Raw genomic sequence first — 26521 nt, 5'->3', positions numbered from 1 at the left:
GAATAATACCCACCTTAGAAAATTGGCTTGCGGATTAAATAGAGAACATATGTGAAGTACCTGCAAAGAATTGGCATTTAAAGTTAAATGCTGGCAGTTAAAAAATGGTAGGTATTCTCATGTTCAAGAGAACCAAGGACCAAGTAATGTTAGTCTTTAAGAATAAGAGATGAAAGGAATAATTAATATAGAGTTTTGTTTATGAATGATATTAATGAATATGAATTCATAGTCACTGTTGTTCAGATGGGCAATATTAATCTATGGCACAAGGCTTTACCCCTAGGGCTTTGGAAAAGCCCATCTCTTTCTGCCTAGATGTCTATGGGTGTATACAGTTAATATTTCATTAATTATGGTGGGGGGCGTTGTGTGTACATCAATGTCTCATATGATGCATCTAATTAAGGCACTTTTTGTTGAGAGCGGAAGAAAATTGGGCTTTCCCAAAGAAAAGCAGCTTGCTCCCAAAGTTGCTAACAGATTGCTTCTTAATTGAACTTGGGAGGTGAATTATATGGTGAATTAGAAAAAAGAACAACTCTGAATTTAGTGAATTGTTCCATAAAGGAAACTGTGGGATTGAATTGCAAATGCTGCATAGAAACATTTCAGCCGGGCCCATGCATCACGGGCCGCTGACCTCTTCTGTGTTTCAGTGAGAGCTTGAACAGGCCGGGAGCTCTCTTTTCAAGGCCTGGAGGGCATTCTTTCCCAGAGACCAGCTGTAAGCCTGGGTTTCTTATGCAAAGGAGACGTCTGAATAAACCTCTGTGACTAATGAAATCTACAAGGTCTTTGCATATCCTCTCACCGAAGAGGTAATTAAGCAAAGATCAAATATGGGGATATATATGTATTTTTTTCAAACTTTTTTTTTGTCTTGCAATCACACCCAAGGAAAAATAGATCCCCATACCCTGAAAGCTCTCCCCTCCCTGCCCTCAGTCTTTGTCTGCATCAGGCTGTTTCTCTCTTCCTTGTTCTATGGTGCCTGCAGCTGCAGTTATAGCCAGAGCCACACCTGTCGTACTCATTTGCCAGTTTTTATTGAAACGGAGAAACACTTTTCATCGATTTCGATGTGAGACATGGTTTTTCCTAGTGTTCAAAGTGTCTGTCTCCAAGTCCATGTCTTCCGTTCCTGGTGAGCTCAGGAGGAGAGAGGTTGGGAGTAAGAAAATAGCACAAGGTGAGGCTTCCTCTTACAGGGTGCTCTGAGTGGCAAATCTAAACCTTGGCTGCACCATAGAATCACCTGGGGAACTCTTTAAACTCCCCATTCCCAGGCCATGCCCCAGACCAATTAAATAAAAACCTGGGGCGGGGAGGGGGGGCGACCCAGACGCCAGTATTTTTTTAAAGGCTTCCCAGGTGATTCAAACCGCAGCCAAAGTTCAGAGCCATTGTTTGAAGAATAGCTGCCTCCTTCTCTCCATAAAAGCTGATAAAGACAATTTTTTTCCAACAGTTAAGCTGAGTTAGAAATGATTGATTTCTCTTTTTAAACACTGCCTACATGACTCGTATGTCCATCCATCCATCCATCCATCCATGCATTCATTCACCCACCTACCCATCCATCCATCCCTTCATCCATCCGTTCTGTATTTTACTCAGTACCTGCCATGTGCCAGGTCTGGTGCTGGGTATTCATTGTTAGACATAACAAAATCCCTTCTTTCAAGATGTGAAAAGCTAAATCATGGGGGATTCAGCTGAGTAAATGGATCCCAGTACCTTGTGGAGAGGGTGGTGAATAAGGCCAGGGGCTGTGGGAACAGAGAGAATGACTTTTACCCCAAGAGGGCGGATACTCAGAGGAAGTGGTGCCTACATGGAGACTTGAAGGACCAGTAGGGTTTGGCCAGATGAAGAGGTGGGTGTGGTTGAGGAAAGTGTGCAATAAGAGGAAAATAGAAAGCCAAGGCACTCTAAGTCACTTAATGCAGCTGAGCACAGAGTGGCAGTGGAGGGAGTAGAAGGACAGGAGGCTTGAGGTACCTGGTGGAGGAGGCTGGCAGGGCCATATCACTAAGGGCCTCATCAGTGGTGTTAGGAGGTGGAATCTATCCCAAGGGCAGGGGGGAGCCATGGAAGTGTTTTCATCAGGAGATGAAATGTGGCCAAGCCACATTAACTCCAGGTAGGTCCCCGGTAGACAGTGCTGGAAGCATGAGATTTGCTTCCTTTCTGAGATAAAAGACAGAACCTTCCATCTCTTGTTGATAAGGACAGAGGAGGGCTCTATATTCTTAACTGCCATGGCTCCAGCCTTATCTCAAGCTGAGCTAGACCCATGACTTCATATGTCTTCTTACAGACCTCCTGGATGGGCAATGCCTTGTATCCCCTGGGAATAAGCAGCCTCTACCAGGCACCTCCCTTGTTCTCTTCGTTCTTTCTGTGACTGAGGCTGAAGAGAAGGAGTACAGGCTTGGGGGTCAGACAGGACCCACCTTCAGCCATCACTTTTACTAACTCTCTCTGCTTCCTCAAGACAAGCAAGTCATTTCACCTCTTGGAGCCTTGTTTCCTCATCTGTTCATGGTCCGTTTGTTATTGGGTCTTCATGAGACTGCATATATAAAACTGAAGGTGAGGAAAAGCACTTGGCACTGTTCTTAGCACATGGTTTGCACCATAATTGGGACTTAGTAAACACTAATTCTTTCCCCCCTCCATCACTGGGGGGCACTTGGTCTCCCCACTCCTATTCACTACATATTATCCCTGTCATATACAAAACCAGTGCAGTAACAAAGCCCTTTCATGTCCTCTGGATCCCATCTAGTTCACTCAGAATAAAAGCCAAAATCCTGAATGGCCTGCAAGGCCCCATATGAGCAGATTCTCCAGACCCTCCATTGCCTGCTGACCTCATCATCTCCTTCTCTCTTCCTCACTCATTTCATTCCAGTCGTACCCACCTCCCCCCGGCCAAGCACACTCCCACCCCAGGGCCTTTGCACTTGCTGTTCCCATAGTTTGAAATGCTTCTCTCCAGATATCCACCTACATCCTCCAGACCTAAATATCTGGTTCGCTATTTGTTTGTCATTTTTTCCCCTACCCTTCATCAGAATATAATTTCCATGAAGTCAGGGTACAGTTTCTTCTGCATCATATCCCAAGCAGCAGACACAGCGTCTGGCCTGTAGCAGGTGTTGGATAGATATTTGTTGAATGAACGAATGCCCAAACAAACCCATTACCTCATTTGGTCCTTGCAATAGCCCATTTGACAGATGAAAAATACTAACACCTGAGTTCCCCACCACAGTTGCACAGCTGAGTGAGGCTGAGCTAGACCCAGAGCGTCGGCTCCAGCTCGCCTCCACACCACAGGTGGTACGTTCGTCTGCTGCTGAGAGATTTCATACCATCAGGATTTCCCCTGACCTTTAGCCCGAGAGGAAATGATATTGCTGCAACTGGATGAATACCCAGAGGGCCAGGAGCTGGCAGCGAACACCCGGCAGCTGCAGGGAGTGTGTGAGTGGATTCCAGGTTGGCCAGGAGGCAGCGGAACGAGCAGGATGCAGGCGCGGATCCTCCCATCTCCACCTGGCTGTAGTGGGACCTTCTCTACAGGAGACCTGGCAGCTGCAGCCACTGCCCAGGTCATGGTCACAGAAAGGGAAAGTGATGGCCTGCATGTGAGGAGTTGGGAGCGGGACCACGTGGCTGTCTCCAGGGTCATACAGGCCTAGGGGTTGGGTTCGTGGTGCCATGTGAGCCTTGGTTGAGCAGCGTGGGAAGCCTTTATCTGTGGGGCCAGGGAAGACCACCAGGTGTCTGACCAGGAGACTGTGTCCCGAGCCCTTAGCTTCCCTGATGGGCTAGGCAACCCTGGGTTAAACATTTTATGCCTCAGTTCTCTCCTCTGGAAAATGGGATTACACATAAAGTGTTCTGATAAGGGTTAAAGGGGAGAGGGAAACTGACTTGTAAGCTGTAAGTTTCTAAATAAATGCAAGAAATAATATTTTTGTTTAAAAATAGATTGTCCTTTGGTTGCTTTGATGTGGTTTCATGTGTGTAATAGTCTCTCCTGGACATAGTCTTTGTCCTCAAATCTGCTCCCTGGTGTCACTACCCACCCAGTTATTCAAATTCCAAGGGCAGGTGGCATTGGTGGCCCCTGTCTTTCCTCAGATCGAATCCACTAGCCCTACCTGTGAGCTCTGCCTATGACTGTTCCCTAACACGACAGGTCCCAGCACCTCCACTGCAGTGTCTGGTCCACGCCACCACTCTGTCTCACTCGGACACTTGCAAGGCTCCTAACTGTTCACCCCGCTTCTGCTTTTGTCTGCCTGTGTCCCAGGGCAATCTTGGTAAAACACAGATAAAAACACATTCCTCTCATGCTTTAAACCCTCTGCAGGGTTCCTGTAACAAAGAGAATAAAGTCACAAAACACAGCCTGGTTGGCAAGGCCGTGTGGGCCTGCCTCCCCCTCTGGCCCTGTTCCCACTTGCCCACTGCGGCTGTCCCTCTCATGACAAGCTCAATCCCCGTCTAGGCTCCTTCTGGATCCTTCCCCTGCGGAGGATCCTCTGGCCAGATCTCCACATGGCCAGATCATTCCTGCCTTTCAGATCTCACTGCCATCCCACCTCCCTGAGGCCCCTCTCCAACCACCAGATAAGCAGCTCCTCCCATCACGTTCTATCACACACTGGTTTTGATCTTCTTCAGAGCATTTTCCAAACCTGCAATGATCTCATTCATGAATTTACTTACCTGCGGTTTATGGTCCAGCTTTCCAATTAGAATGGACACCTCTTGAGAGCAGGAACTCACCTGCCTCGTTCACTGCTGGATCCATGGTGCCTGGAATTGCACCTGGCCCATAGTAGGTCAAACAGATATTTGGTGATTGGCCACATTCCTGGTAGAGACAAATGTTAACACATTTTATAAATGATGGCTACTAGCAAACACGTACAAGCATCACTGTCCTTCGTGAACAGAGCGTCTATGGAGTCTAATTTATAAGGTCAACACAGTAGGTTCCTACACGGAGACTTACCCCACAGAGGAAACCCGAATACTAAGAGAGTGCACAGGGTAACAAAGGCAGCAGTCACAGGACACACTGAGTATTCGGCAGCACTGGGCATATCTCCCTGCGTTCTGCACCAGGCGGACTCCAGGCCCAGAGAGGATCCTATTTGCATTTGGCCTTTCTTATGGAGGTGGGGGGCGCGTGAGGAAGCTGATTTTGGGGTTGCCTGGTAACTTTGTAAATTTGATTCTGGGTGCTCTTGAAATGATCCAGGAGAGTTATACTTTTATTAATTTGCGACTGATGTGTGTGGTTATTAAACAAAGCAGGTTTGTTTTTGCCCTCACATCTAGAATAGCATGGGGCCATGTGGTAAGGGCTCAGTTGATTTGTGGAATGAAGCTTACGAATCCACGGTGATTCTGATCCTCCCCAGGTGACCAGGTTTGCTCCCTCATCCCTTGGTGCTGATGCAGAGAAGGCTGATGTGTCCTCATGCCTCTTTCTTCTCCATTCCTCTAGGTGGGCTTGAAGAGCAGGCATCTGAGAGCAGCCCAGACACCACAGCCATGGACACTGGCACCAAGGAAGCTGGAAAGGGTAATGTGAGCCCTCACCAGGTCTTTGGGTACCTTGTTTTCTTTCAGTTGTGGAAAAATACACGTGACATAAGACTTACCATTTTAAAGCATACCCTTTAGTGGCATTAAGTACATTCACAATGCTATGTAACCATTACCCCTATTGAGTTCCAGAACTTTTTCATCACCCTCAAAGCAGACTCTGTATTCATTAAGCAGTCACTCCCATTCTCCCTTCCCTAGTCCATGGCCTTGGATAGCTCTTATGGAATCTTTTCCTATCTCACTGGCTGAGATGGACTAGAAGCACTGAAGTCTGTGGACGTGAGTGGGGCTGGCATGCTGCTGGCGAAAGGGATGGAAGGGCAGCATTTGGTGGTCAGGAACAGCATAGCTCTCAGATAAACTCTGCTCTCTTGGCTGGACTTTTCTGCCTTGTGCATGGATCGTGAGTTGAAGCCCCTGAAGACCTGGGAGGGGCAAATAATGTGGCTTTGAGAACTGAGTGTCTGAGAGAATGAATGGGTGAGGGAGGCAAAGAAGAAAAATAAAACTGGAGTGGGGATTGTGGGGGAGGTGTAGACTAGAGACTCCATAGGCTACTAAGTGGGAAGCAGGTGAGGTGCTGGTTGGCTGTGGGCAGGGAGCCAGGAGCCTGCCCAGAAGCACTGCCACTGCCTGTCTATATGCAGATGCTCAGACCTAAGTGTGGTCTGCTGGTTGTTTAAGAGTTTCTAGCTCGGAGATCACTGGACACATCTATTTTGGAGAAGCTTCTCCTGTTCAGAAGCAGTGCTGGAGGAGAGGGGCTGCTGGACTTCCGTCTGGCCTGCATCCTGCAGGAATCATGATTCACAGTCAGCAGTAGTATTTCTTCTACACAAACTTCACAGCAAAGCAAAAGAAAAAAATTTTTTTTTTTTTGAGGTGGAGTCTCGCTCTGTCGCCCAGGCTGGAGTGCAGTGGTGCGATCTCAGCTCACTGCAAGCTCCGCCTCCTGGGTTCACGCCATTCTCCTGCCTCAGCCTCCCGAGTAGCTGGGACTACAGGCGCCCGCCACCATGCCCGGCTAATGTTTTGTATTTTTAGTAGAGACGGGGTTTCACCGTGTTAGCCAGGATGGTCTCGGTCTACTGACCTCGTGATCTGCCCACCTCGGCCTCCCAAAGTGCTGGGATTACAGGCGTGAGCCACCGCACCTGGCCAAGGAATAATTTTTAAATGCCAGAATCTTATGTCTCACGGATGCCTATGTAGGAATGAAATAGAAATCATTATTTATTTTGTGTTTCAGCTTTCATGCTATTTTACATTTTTACATATATACTTGCATATATGTAATTTTACACAAATGCATAAATGTAATAATATCATCATACTTTTAAAAGTGTTATCTTCTTTTTCTTTTCTCTTTAATGTGGCCACCTCCTTTCAGGTTCTTTTTTCCACTTATCAACCCTCTACGCTTTCCCAGGTTATGCATGCTAGTGACTTTGTATACAGCCTTCATATTTTTCTCCATGCACATACATTGATATATATACAGAGATATACGTATATAAGCACACATCTAAACATAAATACAGATACAGGCTTTGTCATTGTTTTAAAACATAGAATCATATTTGATACACATTTTTTCTGCATCATGCTTTCGTCATCAATACCTCATGGGCACAACCCCTCCAAGGCACTAGTTATAACTTAAATGTATTCTTTTGAGTAGATATTACTGATATGGACGGATCATAATTTATTCAGTGTTTTCCTTATCAATTAGCATTCAGTTCACTTCAAGCTTTTGCCATCATGAATAATGACTGCAGTAAACGTTTCTGAACATATATCCTTACATATTTAGTGTGCTTGTAATAGATGTTGCTAGGTTGTGTTTCAAAAGGTGTAACAATTCACATTTCCATAGCAACTTATAAGTGTACTCCTTTCCCATATTCTTACTAGCAGTAGGGAGAACTCATTATCAGTGTTTTTAACAAGTAAGCTGTGGCTTATTGATATTTAATTTGTACTCCTCTGACTGCTGGTGCCGTTGAACATTTTTTCCTATGTTTGTCAGTGGGAATCGCCTCTTCCTGTCCTGTGCCCATTTTCCTATTGGGTTGTTGATCTTCCTCTTCAATTTGACTTCTTTTAGAGAGAGGCAGATCCTTTAGTCACCCATGTAACTAATCTGCATTTGTTTCTTAGCTATACAGCTTGTTGTTTGGACTATGTGCAGGGCTTGCTTTCAGATCCGTGTTTTTCTGCTTTGCTTATTTAAGGGTATTTTGACTTATAAGTTTTTGGGCTCCCCAGACATCTGGTACTCAATGGTCCTTCACTTTGCCACAAATGATCAGCACTTAGTGGTAAAAATGGAGCATGTGTGAATGAATTCAGCAGGGTTTGTCATCACACTGCAGTGACAAAGATGCCACACTCATTTTTCTTCCTTATTTATGTGATTTATTGTTGCATAAAGACCACACCCAAACTTAGTGACTTCAAACAATAGTTTGTTATTTTCATGATTCTGGGGGTTGACTGGGTTCAGTAGGGTGGTTCTTTGGCTGATGCCATCTGGGGTCACTCACTTGACTGAATTTATCTAGCAGGTGGACTGGGCTGGAAGATCCAAAAAAACTTTAGCTACACCTCCAGTGCCCCAGTGTGCCTCCTTGTGGCCCTGCTCTCCATGCAGACTGTCACCATTCAGTTGTCTAATCAGAAACTTTTCATAGCATGGTGATTGGCTTCCCAGAGGGAAGGAACAGAAGTTGCCAGTCCATTTAAGGCCTGGACTCAAAACTTCAAGAATGCTACTTCTGCTACGTTCTATTAACAAAATAAGCCAAACGACCAGACCAGATTCAAGGAGAGAGAAATAGATTCTACTCCTTCACGAGAGAAGCGGCATGACCTCACAGGGATAAGGGGACTTGGCGGCCATATTTGGAGACTATCTACCACCTTCCCCCCCCTTGCCTCTGCTCCCCAGCAATAGATATTGTCAGAGTTTTTGATATTTACTAGTTCGTTGGGTGTAAAATGACCCAACTATAAACTTGGACAGTCAGACACACTTGGGTTTGAATCCCAGCTCACCCACTTAGTAGCTATGACTTTGGATAAGTTATTTAACTGCTTGTATGAGGTTTAGAGGGAATTAGAAATAATATTTATGTAAAGCACATAGCCAGGTGTCTGGAACTTAAAAGAGGCTCAAGGAATGTAGCTCTTCCACCTCCACCTCCAGGAATTATATTATCCAGCATTGAAAGTGCATTATCTACCTCTGGACTGGGATTCCGCAGCTGTGCAACAGCTGCATAGAAACACAATTACAGAGGACAGGAAGGAAGACGGCGGCTGTGGCCCATTAAAATTCTGCCTCTAGTGGGGTTGTGCACAGCACCCACACTGCAACAAAAAATCTTGGGCTTTTCAGGGAGGGTGATGATAGCAGTCCCCTAGTCTGCAGTTCCCCCGAATGGCCCTGGTTTGTTCGAAGAGGATAAGGAATATGCAGGCTAGGCCAGTCCCTCCACTCTGCATTACAGCAGCAGACAAGCATGTCTTTAAGCATCCAGGGCAGTCCTGAGGAGGAAGGAAATCTCGAAGTGAGGTGAGGGCAGGCCGTTCTAACCAGTCCCTCCATCCTTCCCATCCCAACCCTCAGGATGCTGTCGGCGCCAGCGCTGGATGCCTCTTGCTTTTATTTGAATGAAAGATAAGACATGTTGTGTCAATCTCAGGTTCCCTTTAATCACAACTTGCCTCCCTTCCACCACCCCCAGGAAAAGAGACCGCCCAGGCAGGAGAAAGGATCTGAGGGAAGCTCCCAGTTTCGGCAGCAGGTTTATTTCCTGGCATTATGTGGCTCCCCTCAGCCCTGACGGTGGGGATTTGTGCCTCCAGCTTTGGGGAGGGGGAAAGGGCTGAAATGCTCACTCAACATCCCCTCCGGCAGACCCTTTGGTCAGAAGGCTCTCCCTCCTCTGGAGATGAGAGCTCAGCATGCATTTCAGGGCTGATAATGGGATTAATGAAATGGAGTGTGCAACTGCTCCATGAATGAAGCTGTGACTGTTTTGATAGAGCCTGATTTCCAGAACCATATTCATGAAAGAGAATGGACCTTTCACTTTCAGTAACATTTCCTAGGGGCTTTGTGTGAAAGCAAATAATAATGGAATCTGGTTGAACCAGAGGACAGGCATCCCACAAACTTGGGTGCAAAACAGCACTCGACGCTGGAATTCCTAACATCACTTATGTCAGTTTACTTGGGTGTAACAACTGAGCCCCACGAACTTCAGGCCTTCCTTTTTAGCCTGTCTCAAATGCAGACTTTCGTAGCCATTGTGGCAGCTCACACTGAGCCCTTACTCACCGCAGGCATTTGACATTCATTACCTGGGTCACCACCGCCCTGCAGCAGGAAGTGAGGCTCCGAAGGGGAAGTGATTTGTCCAAAGCCATGTAGGTAGCAAATGGCAGCATTTATCTTGAGCTTAAGTCCCCCTGACCCCAAACCCCTTGATCTTAACCTTTGGGCTGTATCAGTGGTTCCCAAACTTCACTGAGCTTTGTAATCACCTGGGGAGCTTTAGAAACTGCAGGTGCCTTGACTCCACTCTAAGGCCAATTGATTCTCAATCTCAGAGCAGGGAGGCAGACACCAGAATTTTTTAAAAGCTCCCCAGTTGAATCTAATGTGCAGCCAGGTTTGAGAACCACTGTGCAGAATGGTCTAGTCTCCCCTTTACTTAGGGGCCTTCAGCCTTTCGAGATTGCTGCAGGTGAGGTGCAAATTCACCCATCACCTTTGGGGTGAGGGTTATGCAGATGGCTGGGCTGTCAGCGTGTTTATTTCCAGTGTGGGAATGACCAATTACCTAATCTAAAAATTGCACTTCCTCACTGGAGAAGGCTGGCTCAGGCCTGGTTCTGTTTATGACATGGCTGTGCCTTCAGCTGGAAATAGAAGATTGAAAAGCAACAACCGCTTTGCTCTTTCAGAGAGGACAGGGCTCACTCCCAGAGCCAGAGAATTTAAATGGGCTTTATCCCCCCTCAACCCTACCCCTAGCGTGTTAAATCCTGTCAGACGCCCTGAGCTCCTCTTCAAATGCAGGACTCTTGGCCATAATAAATAATTACATCCTTCTATTTGGACTCCGATTCCAGATAGTAGTAATCCAAGAAAATCCAATAATGACAGTTGCATTAAGATCCTTCTTCCAGGCTAAGCAGAACATCTGTTTAGACATATTTTTAATCGGCAAATGCTTCCTGTGTTGAGTCCTTAGCAAATTAAATTTCTCACTGGACCAAAGGGGAAGCTGTCATTCAATAACCCATTTCTGGAAATTACACCCTAGCTTCTTTCCAGGTGCACTTAAGATTTTCCCATGCTGACTTGGCTGCATAAAACCAACCCTTATAATACCAGGTCACATGTATATGCAGCACAGCTTGTCGGAGAAACACGGAATATCTTAGTGTTATTTCTTTGAATAGAGAAGTATTTTTGCCCATTCTCCAAAGGAGAGTTGGCGACAGAGGAAAATTAAGAGACTTGTTGAAAACCATATGGGAAATGAGTAACAAACTTCCACTTGCTACATTGCTGCCTGTGATTACTTAAGACTGGATAATTCTCAGGATGTAAACATTAAGGGCTTCAGTGTTGCCAACATTTTGGAGAGGTTTCCAACACAGAGTTGTTTGGACTGTTGGGCTGTTTATTTTTAGAATAGCTCATCCCTTCTTTAATTCATTCATTCAAAATATAAAAATATTGAATGCTCACCACAAGTCAGGCACCATGCAGGGTGTGGAGAATAAAGTGGAGAACAAGCTGGCAACAGTTCTTGCCCTCATGGAGCTTCCAGTCTACCAGAAAAATTCACATTTGACATCTTGATGCAATTTGTAGTTTAGGGCTGGAATAGCAAATTAGAATATCTTCCGTAGAGGGCAGGTAGGTCATCTAAAAGGTGAAGTAAGCTGAATAGGACAATGTGAAGGGGGAGAGAGATTCTAGCAAACAGAACATGTGCTCTGACTATGGAGAGCAGGTGCTTCTAAACTCCAGCTGGTTGTACTATGATGGAAGATGGGCCTGCTGTTGCCAAATCTTTCAGTTTTTAAAGAAAAACTAGAAAATCTGTATTCTTATGTGAAATCCCTTGATTTTTAAAAGTTGGCTCCTACAGGGAGATTTTTAAAAAAACATAGTGTGGGCCAAAAGTGTCCAGGCCAAACAGAAACACATCTGCGGGTTGGGTTTATCCCAGCACTGCAAGTGTATGACTTCTGTTCTAGAAATTCTGGTGGTAAGATAATTATTCTCAGGTTTAACAGCGTATTACATACCAACTTTCTGGGTCTGGAAATATGACCAACTAGATGAGTAGGAACCCGTTATACAAGTAGAGGAACACTGAAAAAAATATTACCTTTTCACCACCCCAAGTGAAAAATACAGAGTTGAGTTCAAAGGAAAGAAAGGTGAATGGCCATGATCAGAAGAGAATAAGGAACATAACTCACAGAAGGAAGCCTCAGATGTTGGTGATGTTAGCAGCAGCAGATCCATACAGGTCTGCAGCAATTTGATTCTTGCCTCCTCGGAGGAAAGAATTCAGCCAAGGGGCATAAGGCACAGAGAGAGAGAGACCCAGGCAAGTTTTAGAGCAGGAGTGAAGTTTATTGAAAAGTTTTAGACACCTGTAATCCCAGCACTTTGGGAGGCCAAATGGGGTGGATCACTTGAGGCCAGGAGTTCAAAACCAGCCTGGCCAACATAGTGAAACCCTATCTCTACTAAAACCACAAAAATCAGCTAGGCATGGTTGCACATGTCTGTAACCCCAGCTACTTGGGAGGCTGAGGCAGGAGAATCTCTTGAACTTGGGAGATGGAGGTTACAGTGAGCCGAGATTGCACTGCATTCCAGCCTGGGCGACAGAGCAAGACTCAAAAGCATTTCCAGGAGGGAGAAGTGAGATGTACGAAATACCAGTGAGCAAGGGAATGGATGGATATGAAGGCAGATATCAATCTGTATTGCAAACAAACACAAATAAGCCATCAATAATGGTGACTAATTTGGGGTCTTGAAAGGAAGCAAATAATAACATGAAAAATTGGAGGGTGTCTTACAAATTAAAATATTTTAAAAACCCTGTATTTCTTAGAACAAGGTTGTGGTTTCTGGCTTCAGATCTGTCTTCTTTTTTTTTTTTTTTTTTTTTTTTTTTGAGACGGAGTCTTGCTCTGTCGCTCAGGCTGGAGTGCAGTGGTGTGATCTCGGCTCACTACAAGCTCCGCCTCCCAGGTTCACGCCATTCTTCTGCCTCAGCCTCCTGAGTAGCTGGGACTACAGGCACCTGCCACCATGCCTGGCTAAGTTTTTGTAGTTTTTAGTAGAGATGGGGTTTCACTGTGTTAGTCAGGATGGTCTCGATCTCCTGACCTCATGATCCTCCTGCCTCGGCCTCCCAAAGTGTTGGGATTACAGGGATGAGCCGCCACACCCAGCCCAGATCTGTCTTCTTAGTTCACTAATTCTTTATACTTTAAAAAGTCAAGTATGAATGTTAAACATGAAAGGCAATATTAAAGAATAGAAAGCACATAATGGAAATAAAAAGTAAATATAGAAAAATTTCTTAATCTAATAGAAAGCAGGAAAGGAGAATAAAAGGAGGAAAAGAAAACAAAAGAATAAAAGAAAGCATAAAACAAAAGGAAGGGAATAAGTCCAGGTATATCAGTTATAAAATAAATGTAATTCGTCTGTTAGAAGATTCTCAGGTTGAACAACAAGAAAAAAATCTAGCTGTTTGCTGCTTGTAAGAGACACTCCTAAGGCTGGGCGTGGTGGCCCACTCCTGTAATCCCAGCACTTTGGGAGGCCGAGGCAGGCAGATCACAAGGTCAGGAGATCGAGACCATCCTGGCTAACATGGTGAAACCCCATCTCTACTAAAAATACAAAAAATTAGCCAGGCGTGGTGGCAGGTGCCTGTAGTCCCAGCTATGTGGGAGGCTGAGGCAGGAGAATGGCGTGAACCTGGGAGGTGGAGCTTGCAGTGAGCCAAGATCACACCACTGCACTCCAGCCTGGGCAACAGAGTGAGATTCTGTCTTAAAAAAAAGAGACACCCCTAAAACCGAATTAAACTTACATGCAGAAATCCTTAAAAAAAAAAAAATTAGCAAATGAAATCCAACAATGTATAAAAAAGAATTATACAGCATAACCCAGTGGGATTTATTCCAGGTATGCAAGGCTGATTCAACATTTGAAAATCAGTCTATAGAACCTGCTACATCAACAAGCTATTAAAGAAGAATCCTATTATCACAGCAATTGATGAAGAAAACACATTTAACAAAATCTAACACCTATTCACGATAAAAACTCAACAAATTAGGAATAGAGAGGAATTATCTTAACTTTGATACAGAGTGTCTAGAAAAAAACCTACAGCTTACATTATACTCAATGGTCGAAAGACCAAACACCTTTTCCCAAGACCAAGAACAAGGCAAGGATGTCTGCTTTCATACTCTCATTCAGCGTAGTTCTGGAAGTTCCGGACACTGCAGTAAAGCACGAAAAACAAAGAAAAGGCAAACAAGTTGGAAAGGAAAAAATAAAACTGTCCCTGTTTGTAAATGACATGTTTGTCTACATAGAAGATCCTAAGAAATCTATTAAGAAAAAAGAAAAGCCCAAAAACCTCCTAGAACCAATCAATGAGTTCAACAAAATTTCAGAAATACAAGGCCAGCACATTTCTATATTGGAAATATAAAATTCTATAATGGCTCACATTTCTATATTCTAACAATGAACATACAGAAACCAAAATTAAAAATACAATGCCATATACACAATCACTCCAAAGAAGATGAAATACTTGGATATACAGTTAACAAAATTCGTACAGGATTTGTGTGATGAAAATTAAACAATGCTGGTGAAAAAAATCAAGACAGACATAAATCAGTGGAGAGATATGCTGCATCCCTGGATTGGAAGATGCATAGAGTAGAGGTGCCAAGTTCTCTCCAGATTGTTCTATAGGTTTAATGCAATTTCTATCTCAACATGTTTTTTTATTTTCATTTTTTGCAGGCATAGACAAGCTTATTCTAAAATTTATATGGAAAGACAACTAAAACAATTATGAAAAAGAAGACTGAAGGGGTGTAATCACTCTACCCCATATAAGGCTTACTCTGTAGCTACAGTAATCAAGATGGTATGGCATTGGCAGAGTGATAAACATGTAGACCAATGGAATAGAGAACCCAGAAATAGACCCAATTACTATATGAGCCAGTAATTCCCTCTTTGATATGTGTCCCAGAGAAATGAAAACTTACCTTTACACAAAAATCTGTACATGAATGTTCATAATGGCTTTATTTGTAATAGCAGGAAACAATCCAGATATCCTTCAACAGGTGAATGGGTAAACAAACTGTGGTTCATCCATACCATGGACTACTACTCAGCAATAAAAATAAACTATTCATACAGGCAACAACTTAGATGAATCTCCAGGGAATTATGCTGAGTGAGAAGAGCATAATTATTATCCCTATTATATGCTGTATGATTCTATTTATATGATATTCATCAAATGACAGAATTTTAGAAATGGAAACAGACTGGTGGTTGCCAGAATTTTGGAATGGATGGAGGAAAGGGGAAAGAGGGGTAGATATTGTTATAAAATAACAACATGGGGGATACTTATGGTGTTGAAACTGTTCAGTATCATGAATGTGGTGGTAGATACACAAAACTGTAAGTGTGATAAAATTGTCTTACACACATACACACACAAATGAGTACAAGTAATGCTGGAGATATCTGAGTGAAATCAGTGGCTTGTATCAATGCCCATATCCTAGTTGTGTTATTGTACTGTAGTTTTGCAAAATGTTACCATTAGAGGAAATGAAATATCTGAAAGGAAGGTACATGAAATCTCTGTATTATTTATTACAACTTCATGTGAATCTACAATTATCTAAATAAAAATTTCAATTTAGAAAAAGCTACTTTATATACCAGAAAATATAATATTGAACCTCAATATTATGATAATTACAAAGCTTGATGTATTGTTTGTTGTGGGAAATGCAATTAACTCAGAGAATAACACCCATTCAATGACTCACTTTAACAAAAATAATTATAGAAAAATATTGAAAATGGATAGAAAAAAGCTATATGAGGCAAACACTAACCAAAATTTAAAAATGTATAGCAGGCCAGGTGCGGTGGTGCATGCCTGTAATCTCAGCTTTCTGGGAGGTCAAGGTGGGCAGATCGCTTTAGCTCAGGAGTTTGAGACCAGTCTGGGCAACATGATGAAACTATGTCTCTACAAAAAGTATAAGAATTAGCCAGGGGTGGTGGCGTATGCCTGTGGTCCCCGCTACTTGGGAGGGGGAGGGGGGAGGATGGCTTGAACCCAGGAGGCAGAGGTTGCAGTGAGCTGAGATCGTGCCACTGCACTCCAGCCTGGGTGACAGAGCCAGACCCTGACTCAGAAAAAAAAAAAAGGTATAGCAATATTTATATCAGACAAAACAATCATTATTATGAATGAATGTTATTATTATAAAAAGGATTATTAATGATAAAAGAAAAATTTATCTGGAATGTTTAACAATTCTAAACTTGTCTTACTTAACCAACATGGCCTTGAACAATCTAGAGAAAAAATTAAGGATAGAGAAAATGACAATTCATAGTCTTAGTTCTGGAGGTTTTGCTTAAAGCACTTTTCTTAGTAACTGATACATTAAGAAGCCAAAAATTTTTGTAAGTGGAATATTTGAACAACATATGAAACCCATCAATTAGACATCACACATTATCATAAGAAAACATGGAACATTTATAAAAATCAGTCTTGTATTAGCTTACCAAGGAAGGCCTAAATACCAAAAAATTGATACTTTAGAGCAAGGGCTAGCCATCAATGATATCAGTAGGCCAAATCCAACCTGCTGTTTTTGCAAATAAAGTTTTATTGGCACACAGCCAGGTCCATTTATTGACATATTATCTGTGGCTGCTTTCACACTACAATGGCAGAGTTGAGTAGTTGTAACAAATAATATATGACCCACAAAGCTTAAAATATTTACTATATGGCCTTTTATAGAAAAATTGCTAACCCCTACCATGAAGAATAGGTTATTAGAACACAGTGCAGTGTTAGAAATCAATAACACACACACAGAAACAAATGTTTAGAAATTAAAACCCATACTTTGAAATAATTCAGAGGTCAAAGAAGAAAGTCTAAATGGAACTTAAAGAATGTATCAATATCTAACATTGAAAATGTACATTTCAAAATGTGAGACACAGGAAAACAAGACGTCAGAGAGAAATTTAGCCTTGAAAATGTTAATATTTATAAGAAAGATGTAAAATTAATACACCAAGTATTCAACTCGAGAAGCTAGGAAAGGATGGCCAGTTGATTTTGGACAAGAGCACCAAGACAATTCCATGGAGAAAAACTAGTCTTTTCTACAAATGGTCCTAGGACAGTTAGATGTTTACATACTAAAGAGTGAAGTTGGAGCCCTACCTCACACCATATACAAAAGTTAACTAAAAATGGATCAAAGACCTAGATATAAGAGCTAAAACTATAAAACTGTCAGAATAAAACATATGTATAAATCTTTGTGATCTTGAATTAGGCTATGGTTTCTTAGATATGACACCAAAAGCACAAGCAACAAAACAAGATCATAGATAAATTAGACTTCATTAAAAACATTTGTGCTTCAAAGGACACTATTATAAAAGTGAAAAGACAACCTACAGAATGGAAGAAAGATTTGGAAATTATATATCTGACAAGAGCCTGGTATCTAGAATATATAAAGACTAATTATAACACAACAATAAAAGAGCCTCATGCCTGCAACCCCAGCACTTTGGGAGGCCGAGGCAGGCAGATCACGAGGTCGGGAGATCGAGACCATCCTGGCTAACATGGTGAAACCCTGTCTCTACTAAAAATACAAAAAATTAGCTGGGTATGGTGGTGGGCACCTGTAGTCCCAGCTACTCAGGAGGCTGAGGCAGGAGAATGGCATGAACCCGGGAGGCAGAGGTTGCAGTGAGCCGAGATCGTGCCACTGTACTCCAGCCTGGGCAACAGAGCAAGACTCCGTCTCAAAAAAAAAAAAAGAAAATAAAAGGAAATGAATAAATAATTTGAATAGATATTTCTCTGAAGAAGATACAAAAATGACCACCAAGTACGTGGAAGAGATGTTCAACATCATTAGTCATTGGGGAAATGAAAATCAAAACCAAAATGAGATTCCGCTTCACACCATTAGGATGACTATAATAAAAAAGATTGACAATCACAAGTGTTGACGAGGATGTGGAGACATTGGAACCCTGGTGTATTTCTGGTGGGAATGTAAAATGGTGCCACTGTTTTGAAAAACAGTCTGGTAGTTTCTCAAAAGGTTCAACATAGAGTTACCATATGACCCAGCAATTCCACCCCAGGCATGTACCCAAGAGAAATGAAAAAACTATGTCCACAAAAATGTGTATATGAATGTTCATAGAAGCATTATTCCTAACAGCCAAAAAGTGGAAATAACCTAAATGTCCACCCACTGAAGAACAGATAAACAAAATGTGGTATGTGCATACAGTGGAATACTACTCAGCCATAAAATGAAGAACTGATTCATACTACAACATGAGTGATCCTTGAAAACATGCCAAGTGAAAGAAGCCAGACACAAAAGGCCACATGTCGTGTGATTCCATCTCTAGGAAATGTCCAGAATAGGCAAATTCATAGAAACAAAGTTGATTACTGGTTGCCAAGGTCTCGGGAAAGGGAGAGATGGGGAGTGACTGTTAATGGGTACAAAGTTTCTCTTTGGAATGATGAAAATACTGTAGAATTAGATAATGGTGATGGTTTCACAACTTTGTGAAAATACTAAAAGCCACTGAATGGTATACTTTAAAAGGCTAAATATGGTGTGTGAATTCTATCTCAATTTTTTTAAATAAGAGAGAAAAGAAGCTAGGAAGGAAATGTCAGGATAAAACAAGTGAAAATAGAAGGAAGTAATAAAGTAAATAACATTAATGTAATAAAGAAAAGTGAAAAGAATTGGCCAGGCATGGTGGCTTACACCTGTAATCCCAGCACTTTGGGAGGCCTAGGCGGGTGGATCACTTGAGGTCAGGAGTTCGAGACCAGCCTGGTCAACATGATGAAACCCCATCTCTAGTAAAATACAAAAATTAGCCAGGCATGATGGCTTCCGCCTGTTATACCAACTACTCGGGAGGCTGAAGCAGGAGAATCGCTTGAACCCGGGAGGTGGAAGTTGCAGTGAGCCGAGATTGCGCCACTGCAACCTGGGTGATAGAGTGAGACTCTGTCTCAATAAACAAACAAACAAACAAGCAAACAAACAAACAAAAACAAAGAAAAGAGTCTGCAAAAACAAAACCTGATTTTTAGGGGAAAAAGTATAAAAACTAGAGTGAAAGTGCTCCAAGTTAGAATAATGAGGGATTCTAAGCAAGCCAACTGAAAACAAAATTTTAAATTATCTGACTGGTGAATGAAATGCATGCGGATTCAGTGACTAGTGTCCATGGATTTCAGCGTTCTATTCCACCTACCTACCTCTGCCATTGTGGGAGGCCCAACGCGTGGACTCAGAACCTTCCATCGAACCTCCTTGTGTTTGCCACACTCCTGTCTTAAGGGTACAGATGCCAAGAGTTGAGGGTTTTATGAGGGTCTGCTTTTCCCACGGTTTTTCTTATAAATAATTTTTCCAGTGTCACAGACAGGTTCACTCTCCTTGTTGTACTGGCCAAATTATTTCAAAATATGCAACACTGACCATATTGGATCAAGGCAAGAGATTGACCCAGTTTGTTCCCCAAATGCTTGTGACTCTGAGCAGAAAGTGCACCCCAACCTCAGCCCCACCCAAAGAGCTGTGAGGTATCCCTGCCCATTTGATTCTGTGGCCCCATGTGACCTCTCTCAAGGCCTCAGACAAGCCAAACCCACTCCCATCATAGCCCGGTACGTTTACTACATGTACTCTTCCCCCATCTGGAAAACTGCCACCCAGGGCTTCCAAACCCTGAACTGATGAAATAGCCCCTTTTGAACATGTTTTAACATCCCCTTTTTGGAATTGTGGATAATACAACCTCAGCCATAATTCACGGGAGGAATCAAAGGGCAAAATCAATATTAACCTGACTGTCTTGCAGATGGCTGGGAGAATACCACACTCCTGCACAGCCCTGGGACCTTGCATGCCGCAGCCAAGACCTTCTCTCCCCGGGTCCGAAGAGCCACAACCTCAAGGACAGAGAGGATATGGCCTGGAGGAGTCATCCCCTACGTCATTGGAGGGAACTTCACTGGTCAGTAGCCACAGACAAGGCCTGCTTTGGGTCAGGGTGCTTTGTCTCCCTGGGTTGAGAGAGTCCTTCTAGGAAGGACCCGGGTGGGATGGAGCAGATGTTAGGGACCACAGCAGGCCTACAGTTGGTGCCCCCCTCTTGCCGGCAAGTCCTGGCCCACCAGTCCTGGGGAAATTGCAGTCTCTGTTGGAGCTATGTCCTCAAAGTTGGTTACCTTGCTCCCGATGCTTCATGTGGGGAGTGACCTGGAAGGACCTTGACGGATAAGCGGGGTTTGCATGATGACTGTTTGAGGACAAGCCCTCCGCATAGAAGAAAGTCCCTGAGCAACTGCACATGGTTGGCTTCCCTGTCCTCTGCCTGGATGAGCGTCCTGGACTCAGAGGTCCCCTGCCACCACCTACAAGCAGTGTTCCACTCAGTGACCAAAGAGACCAGTGGACATGGCTCGACTCCCTGGGTCCAAATCTCAGCTCCAGCACTTGCCAGCAAAATGCCCTGGGGAAATTAGCCTCTCTGTGCCTCAGTTCCCTCTTCTGTAAATGGGGATGATAATATCTTCTACCCCATCTGGTTGTTTTCAGAATCAAATGGGTTACTATAGATAAAGCGCTTAGAGTGGTGCCTGGCACACAGTAATTAGTATGTATCTGATATTAATATTATCTTTAAAATATGTGAATCATCCCCAGCTTCCCATTGCCACTAGAATGAAATTCCTGACCATGGGCCTGTAATGCCCTCCCTCAAGTACCCCACTGTCCCTCTCCTGCCTGGCCTTTGACCCTCTCTACCCTTCTCCCATCCTTCATCCCTAAGCTCTGGCCTCACCAGCCATGTGCCCATCCCAAGACGTGCCCCCCTCATAGGCCCCTGAGCACTCACACTTGAACTTGCCTTCTGTCTCCCTTGGAGGCCCTTTCCCCAGGTCTTTGCATGGCTGTCTTCTTCTTATCATTTGAGTCTTATGTCAAGGGACACATCACAGGAAGGCCTTCTGCCCTCCCGCCACCAGTGCCTCCCTGTCCCCAGACCCTGCTTTATAACATTGGCAGCACTTACCATGACCTGAACTCTTTACTTCTATTTCTGTTTCATTTATTTTTGTCTCTGTCTAAGCTCTGTGGGAGCAGCAGTCTTTTTTCTGTCTCATTTCTGCTTCCGTATCTCCAACACCTAGAGCAGGGCACGGCACATCCTAGACAGGTAGCAAATATGCCCACTGCATACCTGCGGCCAATGTCAATGGAAAGCCTGAGTGACAAGCCATACCGAGAGACCTTCCTGGGCTCTCAGTGCAACTTACAAGTCCTTCCCCTCCCTGTGGCTCTGTGACCTCTACTCTGAGAGGTGGCTGATGAAGGCAGATTCCCTGAGGATTTGCCAAAGCCACTGAGAATCACTGATAAGTTAGGGAACGGTGAAGACCTCAGCAGCAGGGCAGCGGAATTCCTGCAGTTCCCTTTCGCTCCCGCAGCAGTAACCCACGGCTTCCTAGTGCCAGGTGCTTAATTAGGGATTGGTGGTAAAAAAGATGACTAAGATTTCATCCTGCCTTCAAGGAGGTCTATTCTCACAGCAGAGAAAGGTGAGTGCCTAAAGAAAAAAAATAGAAATTATAAACCACTACAGACTTCTGTTCCTTGGTATCCTAACTGTGTTCTTTCAGATCTGGTGTGCTTTTCTGACCAAAGATTTATATTACTTTCATCAAAGTTAACTAATTTTATATATCGGAATTTTGTTGACACAAGTATTTCATGTTATTAGATAATTAGTAGGGTTGCTATTTTTGGTGAGCAATTGAGCTATAAACAATTTGAACAAAAAATGTCAAGATGTCAGAAAAAAAATGGACAGTTAAGTTATTCTATTTTTTGTTGTTGTTGTTTGTTTCTTCTTTCTTTCTTTTATTTTTTTGAGACAGGGTCTTACTCTGTTGCCCAGGCTGCAGTGCAGTGGCATGATCACGTCTCACTGCAGCCTCAACCTTCCAGGCTCAAGCGATCCTCCCACTTCAGCCTCCTGAGTAGCTGAGACTACAGGCGCGTGCCGCCAAGCCCAGCTAATTTTTTTTTCTTAAGTGTTTGTAGAGACAGGGTTTCATCATGTTGCCCAGGCTGGTCTCAAACTCCTGAGCTTAAGGGATCCACCTGCCTTGGCCTTCCAAAGTGCTGGGATTACAGACATGAATCACCATGCCCAGCTGTTATTCTTTATTCTATATGAATGTTTTTGGGACAACAATATGATACCATCCCCACATCCTGCAGACAATGATGGGAGCCTCCCCAGTGCTGTTGTGCTAGTCCATTTGTGTTGCTCTAAGGGAATACCTGAGGCTGGGTAGTTTCTAAGGAAAAGAAGTTTGTTTTGGCTCACGGCTCTGCAGGCTGTCTGAGAAGCATGGTGGCAGCATATCTGCTCCTGGTGAGGCCTCAGGAAGCTTGCAATCATGGCGGAAGGCAACAGGAAGCCAGAACATCACATGGTGGGAGGGAGCAAGAGAGAGGTGGGGTAGGTACCACACACTTTTAAACAACCAAATCTCTCATGAACTCAGAGCGAGAGCTCATTCACCAAGGGGATGGCACTAAGCCCTTCTGGAGGGACCCATCCCCATGACCCAAACACCTCCCACCAGGCCCACCTCCAACACTGGGGATTATGTTTCAAAATGAGATCTGAAGGGGACAAACATCCAAGTGATGTCAGCTGTTTTGTTTTGCTTGTAATTTTTGTTTTTGTTTTGCAATGAGGGCCCTGTAGAACTCAGACCTCCAACTCCCACCATCCTTCATACTTCCCAGACAACTATTTTTTCCTAGATCCTTCTCATTGCTTCTAGGAAAATTTAAACAGTCTTCCTTCTAGATTTTGAAAAGAACTGACTGACTATACGTAACTGTCAGCCTGGAGTTTTATTATTCAGCAAATTTCCACTCAAGGAAATACCAAGACAGGTTCAAAGAAAGTATGAAGTTCACCTATTTTCAAAGGCCTGGAAGAAAAATTAGGCTCAAGGATTCCCCACAAGACACTGAAACCCCGTGCAAAAGTACACAGATGTACATGCAAATAGAAATTTTAAAGTGCATGGGAGCACCCCCCTACAGGTCTAAAAGAAAATGAGGGGGTGAAGTGCAGTGCTGGTGAGCTGGAGTTGACTCCCCCCTACTTCAAAAGCCTGCAGTTTCCAAATCGAAAAACCTGGATAAGGTTTTGTAAAAGTTTGGAAAATACTTTCAATACAAAGGAAAATTTGGGAAGCCCAGGATATTTTGAAAATCTATTTTTACCCTCCCTTCCAATCCACAAACTCCTACTCTCTAGGTTTTGGCAGCTCAGAAAAGTTACGTTGTGTTTTTAGCAAGGGAAATCCTGATTCCTGAAAATTCCTGGAGTATTTCTATTCTGAACAAGCTTTTTTTTTTTTTGAAAATATTTAATTGACAAAAATTGTATATATTCAAGGTATACAACGTGAAGATTTGATATATTATGTCTCGATCACCATAATCAAATTAATTAGCACATCCATCACCACCCATGCTTACATTGGGGGCTGGTGAGGACACAAAATCTGTTCTTTTATCAAATTTCAAGTAAACAATACAGTATTATTAACAATCTTTTTTTTTAATTGTTGGAACATCCTTTGTCTTAACTCAGCATGCTTTAAAGCATCTAAGGAGGCTGGGTGCCGTGGCTCATGCCTGTAATCCCAGCACTTTGGGAGGCTGAGGCTGGCGGATCACCTGAGGTCAGGAGTCAAGACTAGCCTGACCAACATGGAGAAACCCCATCTCTACTAAAAATACAAAATTAGCCGGGCGTGGTGGCACATGCCTGTAATTTCAGCTACTGGGGAGGCTGAGGCAGGAGAATCGCTTGAACCCGGGAGGCGGAAGTTGCAGTGAGCCGAGATAGCACCATTGCACTCCAGCCTGGGCAACAAAGGCAAAACTCCATCTCGAAAGAAAAAAAAAAGCATCTAAAGAAAATATGGACCCATCATTGAAGTCGAGTGCTTGCCCTGTTGTTTCAGGGAGCCAGAGGGCCATTTTTAAGCAGGCCATGAGACACTGGGAGAAGCACACCTGTGTGACCTTCATAGAAAGGACGGATGAGGAAAGCTTTATTGTATTCAGTTACAGAACCTGTGGGTAAGTAAACGAAAGCGAGGCCACCTCTGCAGAATCAGTCGGATGGCTCATGAGTGTTGAATTTTCTCTGTAAACCTAAGTATTTCCAATGAGCTGTTATTTAGAGGAGTCCAGGGTTTGCTAGAAACTTTCTGCCCTTGGTGAAATTACAATCCAGTGGCAAAGCTGATGGGCCAAGAGGAAGATTCCAGGAGACTCCATGAAGACCAGGGGTACTGGCACTAGAAGAGCAACAGAAGGAACTGGTGGTGTGTCATGTGAAGACTTGAGGCAGTGGTTCTTAACCTCTTGGGGTTTGTGTCCCCATTTAGAATCTGATGAAGCAGTGGGCTTTCCTTCTTCAAGAATAGATGAATATGTATGTAAAATTTTGCATTTAATTTGAGGGATTCTACAGGTTTACAAACTTCCTTCAGAAAACATAATATGTGATAAAATGACTGGCTTATGACTAAAGTTATCTGTTATGTCAATAAATATGTATGATATACTTTCCTACTGAAAAGGTTCTCATGTTGGATCAAAAACCCAAACCCGGCCAGGAGCGGTGAGTCACGCCTGTAATCCCAGCAGTTTGGGAGGCTGAGGTGGGCAGATCACCTGAGGTCGGGAGTTCCAGACCAGCCTGACCAACATGGTGAAACCCCATCTCTACTAAAAATACAAAATTAGCCAGGTGTGGTGGCACATGCCTGTAATCCCAGCTACTTGGGAGGCTGAGACAGGAGAATCGCTTGGAGCTGGGAGGCAGAGGTTGCAGTGAGCCAAGATCCCGCCATTGCACTCCAGCCTGGGCAACAAGAGCAAAACTCCATCTCAGAAAGAAAACAAAACAAAACAAAACAAAACAACAACAACAAAAAAAACCAAACCCAACTACATGGTCTATACATAAGATGATTACTGAATAAAACAACCTAGAGAGGTTTAAAAGTAAAAGGAAAGAAGCCATACAGGTAAATGCTAACAAAAAGAAAGCTGGGATCACAATTTTAGTCATTGACTAGGTTTTCATTGTTTTGTTGTTTTTGTTTTTAAAGTCAGAAAATGTTAAAAGCTGAGACACTTTATAATGAGAAAGGGTATAAGGGACAGTGAGAATATAACTGTCATAAATCTTCATGCACCAAATAGCATAGCATCAAGAGTCATAAAACAAGCCCCAGGGAATTCAAGGGGAAATTGACAGAAATGCTCAGTAGCACGAGACTTAATTCATTTCTGTCAGCCCAAGTAAGTCAGTGTCACGTTGACCAAAAAATAAGTAGAGATTCACAGAGGATTTGAAAAATACAGTTAATAGAGTTGATTCTATAGGTCTATCAGATTCTATAACCTCATAACACATTTTTTTAAATGGCCCATCTATTAAGCATTAAGAACATCTTAACAAATTCTTAAAGGCAGAAATAGCATTAAGATATTTTCTGATTGCAAAGCAGTGAAACTGGACATAACATAATAACAAAAATAGAATAAACATTAGCTGGTAAGTTAAAAGTCCCCCCATGCTTCCATTTTTATGGCTCTTAGGTCATAAAAACAGCAAGATTAAAATTGCAGAATGTCTAGATAATGAAAGCCCTATGGTTCAAAATAAAAGAGATATAGCTAAAGCTATGTCTGGACAAAAGCCCACAGACTTAAATATCCACATCACCCATTGACAATAGTGACAATGAAATATTCAATTCAAAGAAGCTAGTAAAAATAAATACTTACAACCCACCACCATCACCACAACAAAATAAACCTAAGGAGAGCACAAGGAAACAGACAAGGTGAAACATTACAGGGCTAACAAATTCAAGAGTAAATTATTTGAATAAACAAACAAACAGAAAACAACAGATAAACCACTTGTTAGTTTAATTGAGACAAAATATGATTACATAGAAATACAAAAGATTAGAGATGAAAATGGGAGAAATAGCCACAGATTCAGCAGAATCACAAAGGAGTAGTTTGCAAACTCTAGGGCAAGAAGTGTGAAAATGTGGATAATGTGAAAGTCTTCAAGGTAAAAATAAAGTACTGGTACAGACCAAGAACTTTGAATGAAATTGAAGAACGGAGGGAAAAAGTCATCTCCCACAAAGCACCAGACCCAGAGTTTCACAGGTGAATTCTTTCAAAACTTCAAAAACAGATTATTCTGGTATACTTAAACTTTTTAGAGCATAGAGAAAGATGAACGCTTTCAAATTACTTTTGAGGAACTGTTATGGCATTGCTACCTTGAAATGAAAAGGATGGCACCAAATAA

At 43.0% G+C, this 26521-nt stretch overlaps 1 protein-coding gene across 1 annotated transcript in view; it reads left to right on the top strand.

Annotated features, from left to right (window-relative positions):
* TLL2 (tolloid like 2) overlaps positions 1-26521 on the top strand; it is a 150650-nt gene that overhangs the window by 62413 nt on the left and 61716 nt on the right. Inside the window, exons 3-5 of the mRNA XM_016919000.4 lie at positions 5537-5614; positions 19934-20089; positions 24138-24255. Coding sequence (XP_016774489.4) covers positions 5537-5614; positions 19934-20089; positions 24138-24255 — 352 coding nt within the window. The remainder of the gene's footprint in view (positions 1-5536; positions 5615-19933; positions 20090-24137; positions 24256-26521) is intronic.

This window comes from Pan troglodytes, chromosome 8, assembly GCF_028858775.2.
Source record: "Pan troglodytes isolate AG18354 chromosome 8, NHGRI_mPanTro3-v2.0_pri, whole genome shotgun sequence".
Taxonomy (NCBI): Eukaryota; Metazoa; Chordata; class Mammalia; order Primates; family Hominidae; genus Pan; species Pan troglodytes.
This window is presented reverse-complemented; position numbering and strand designations above follow the sequence as displayed.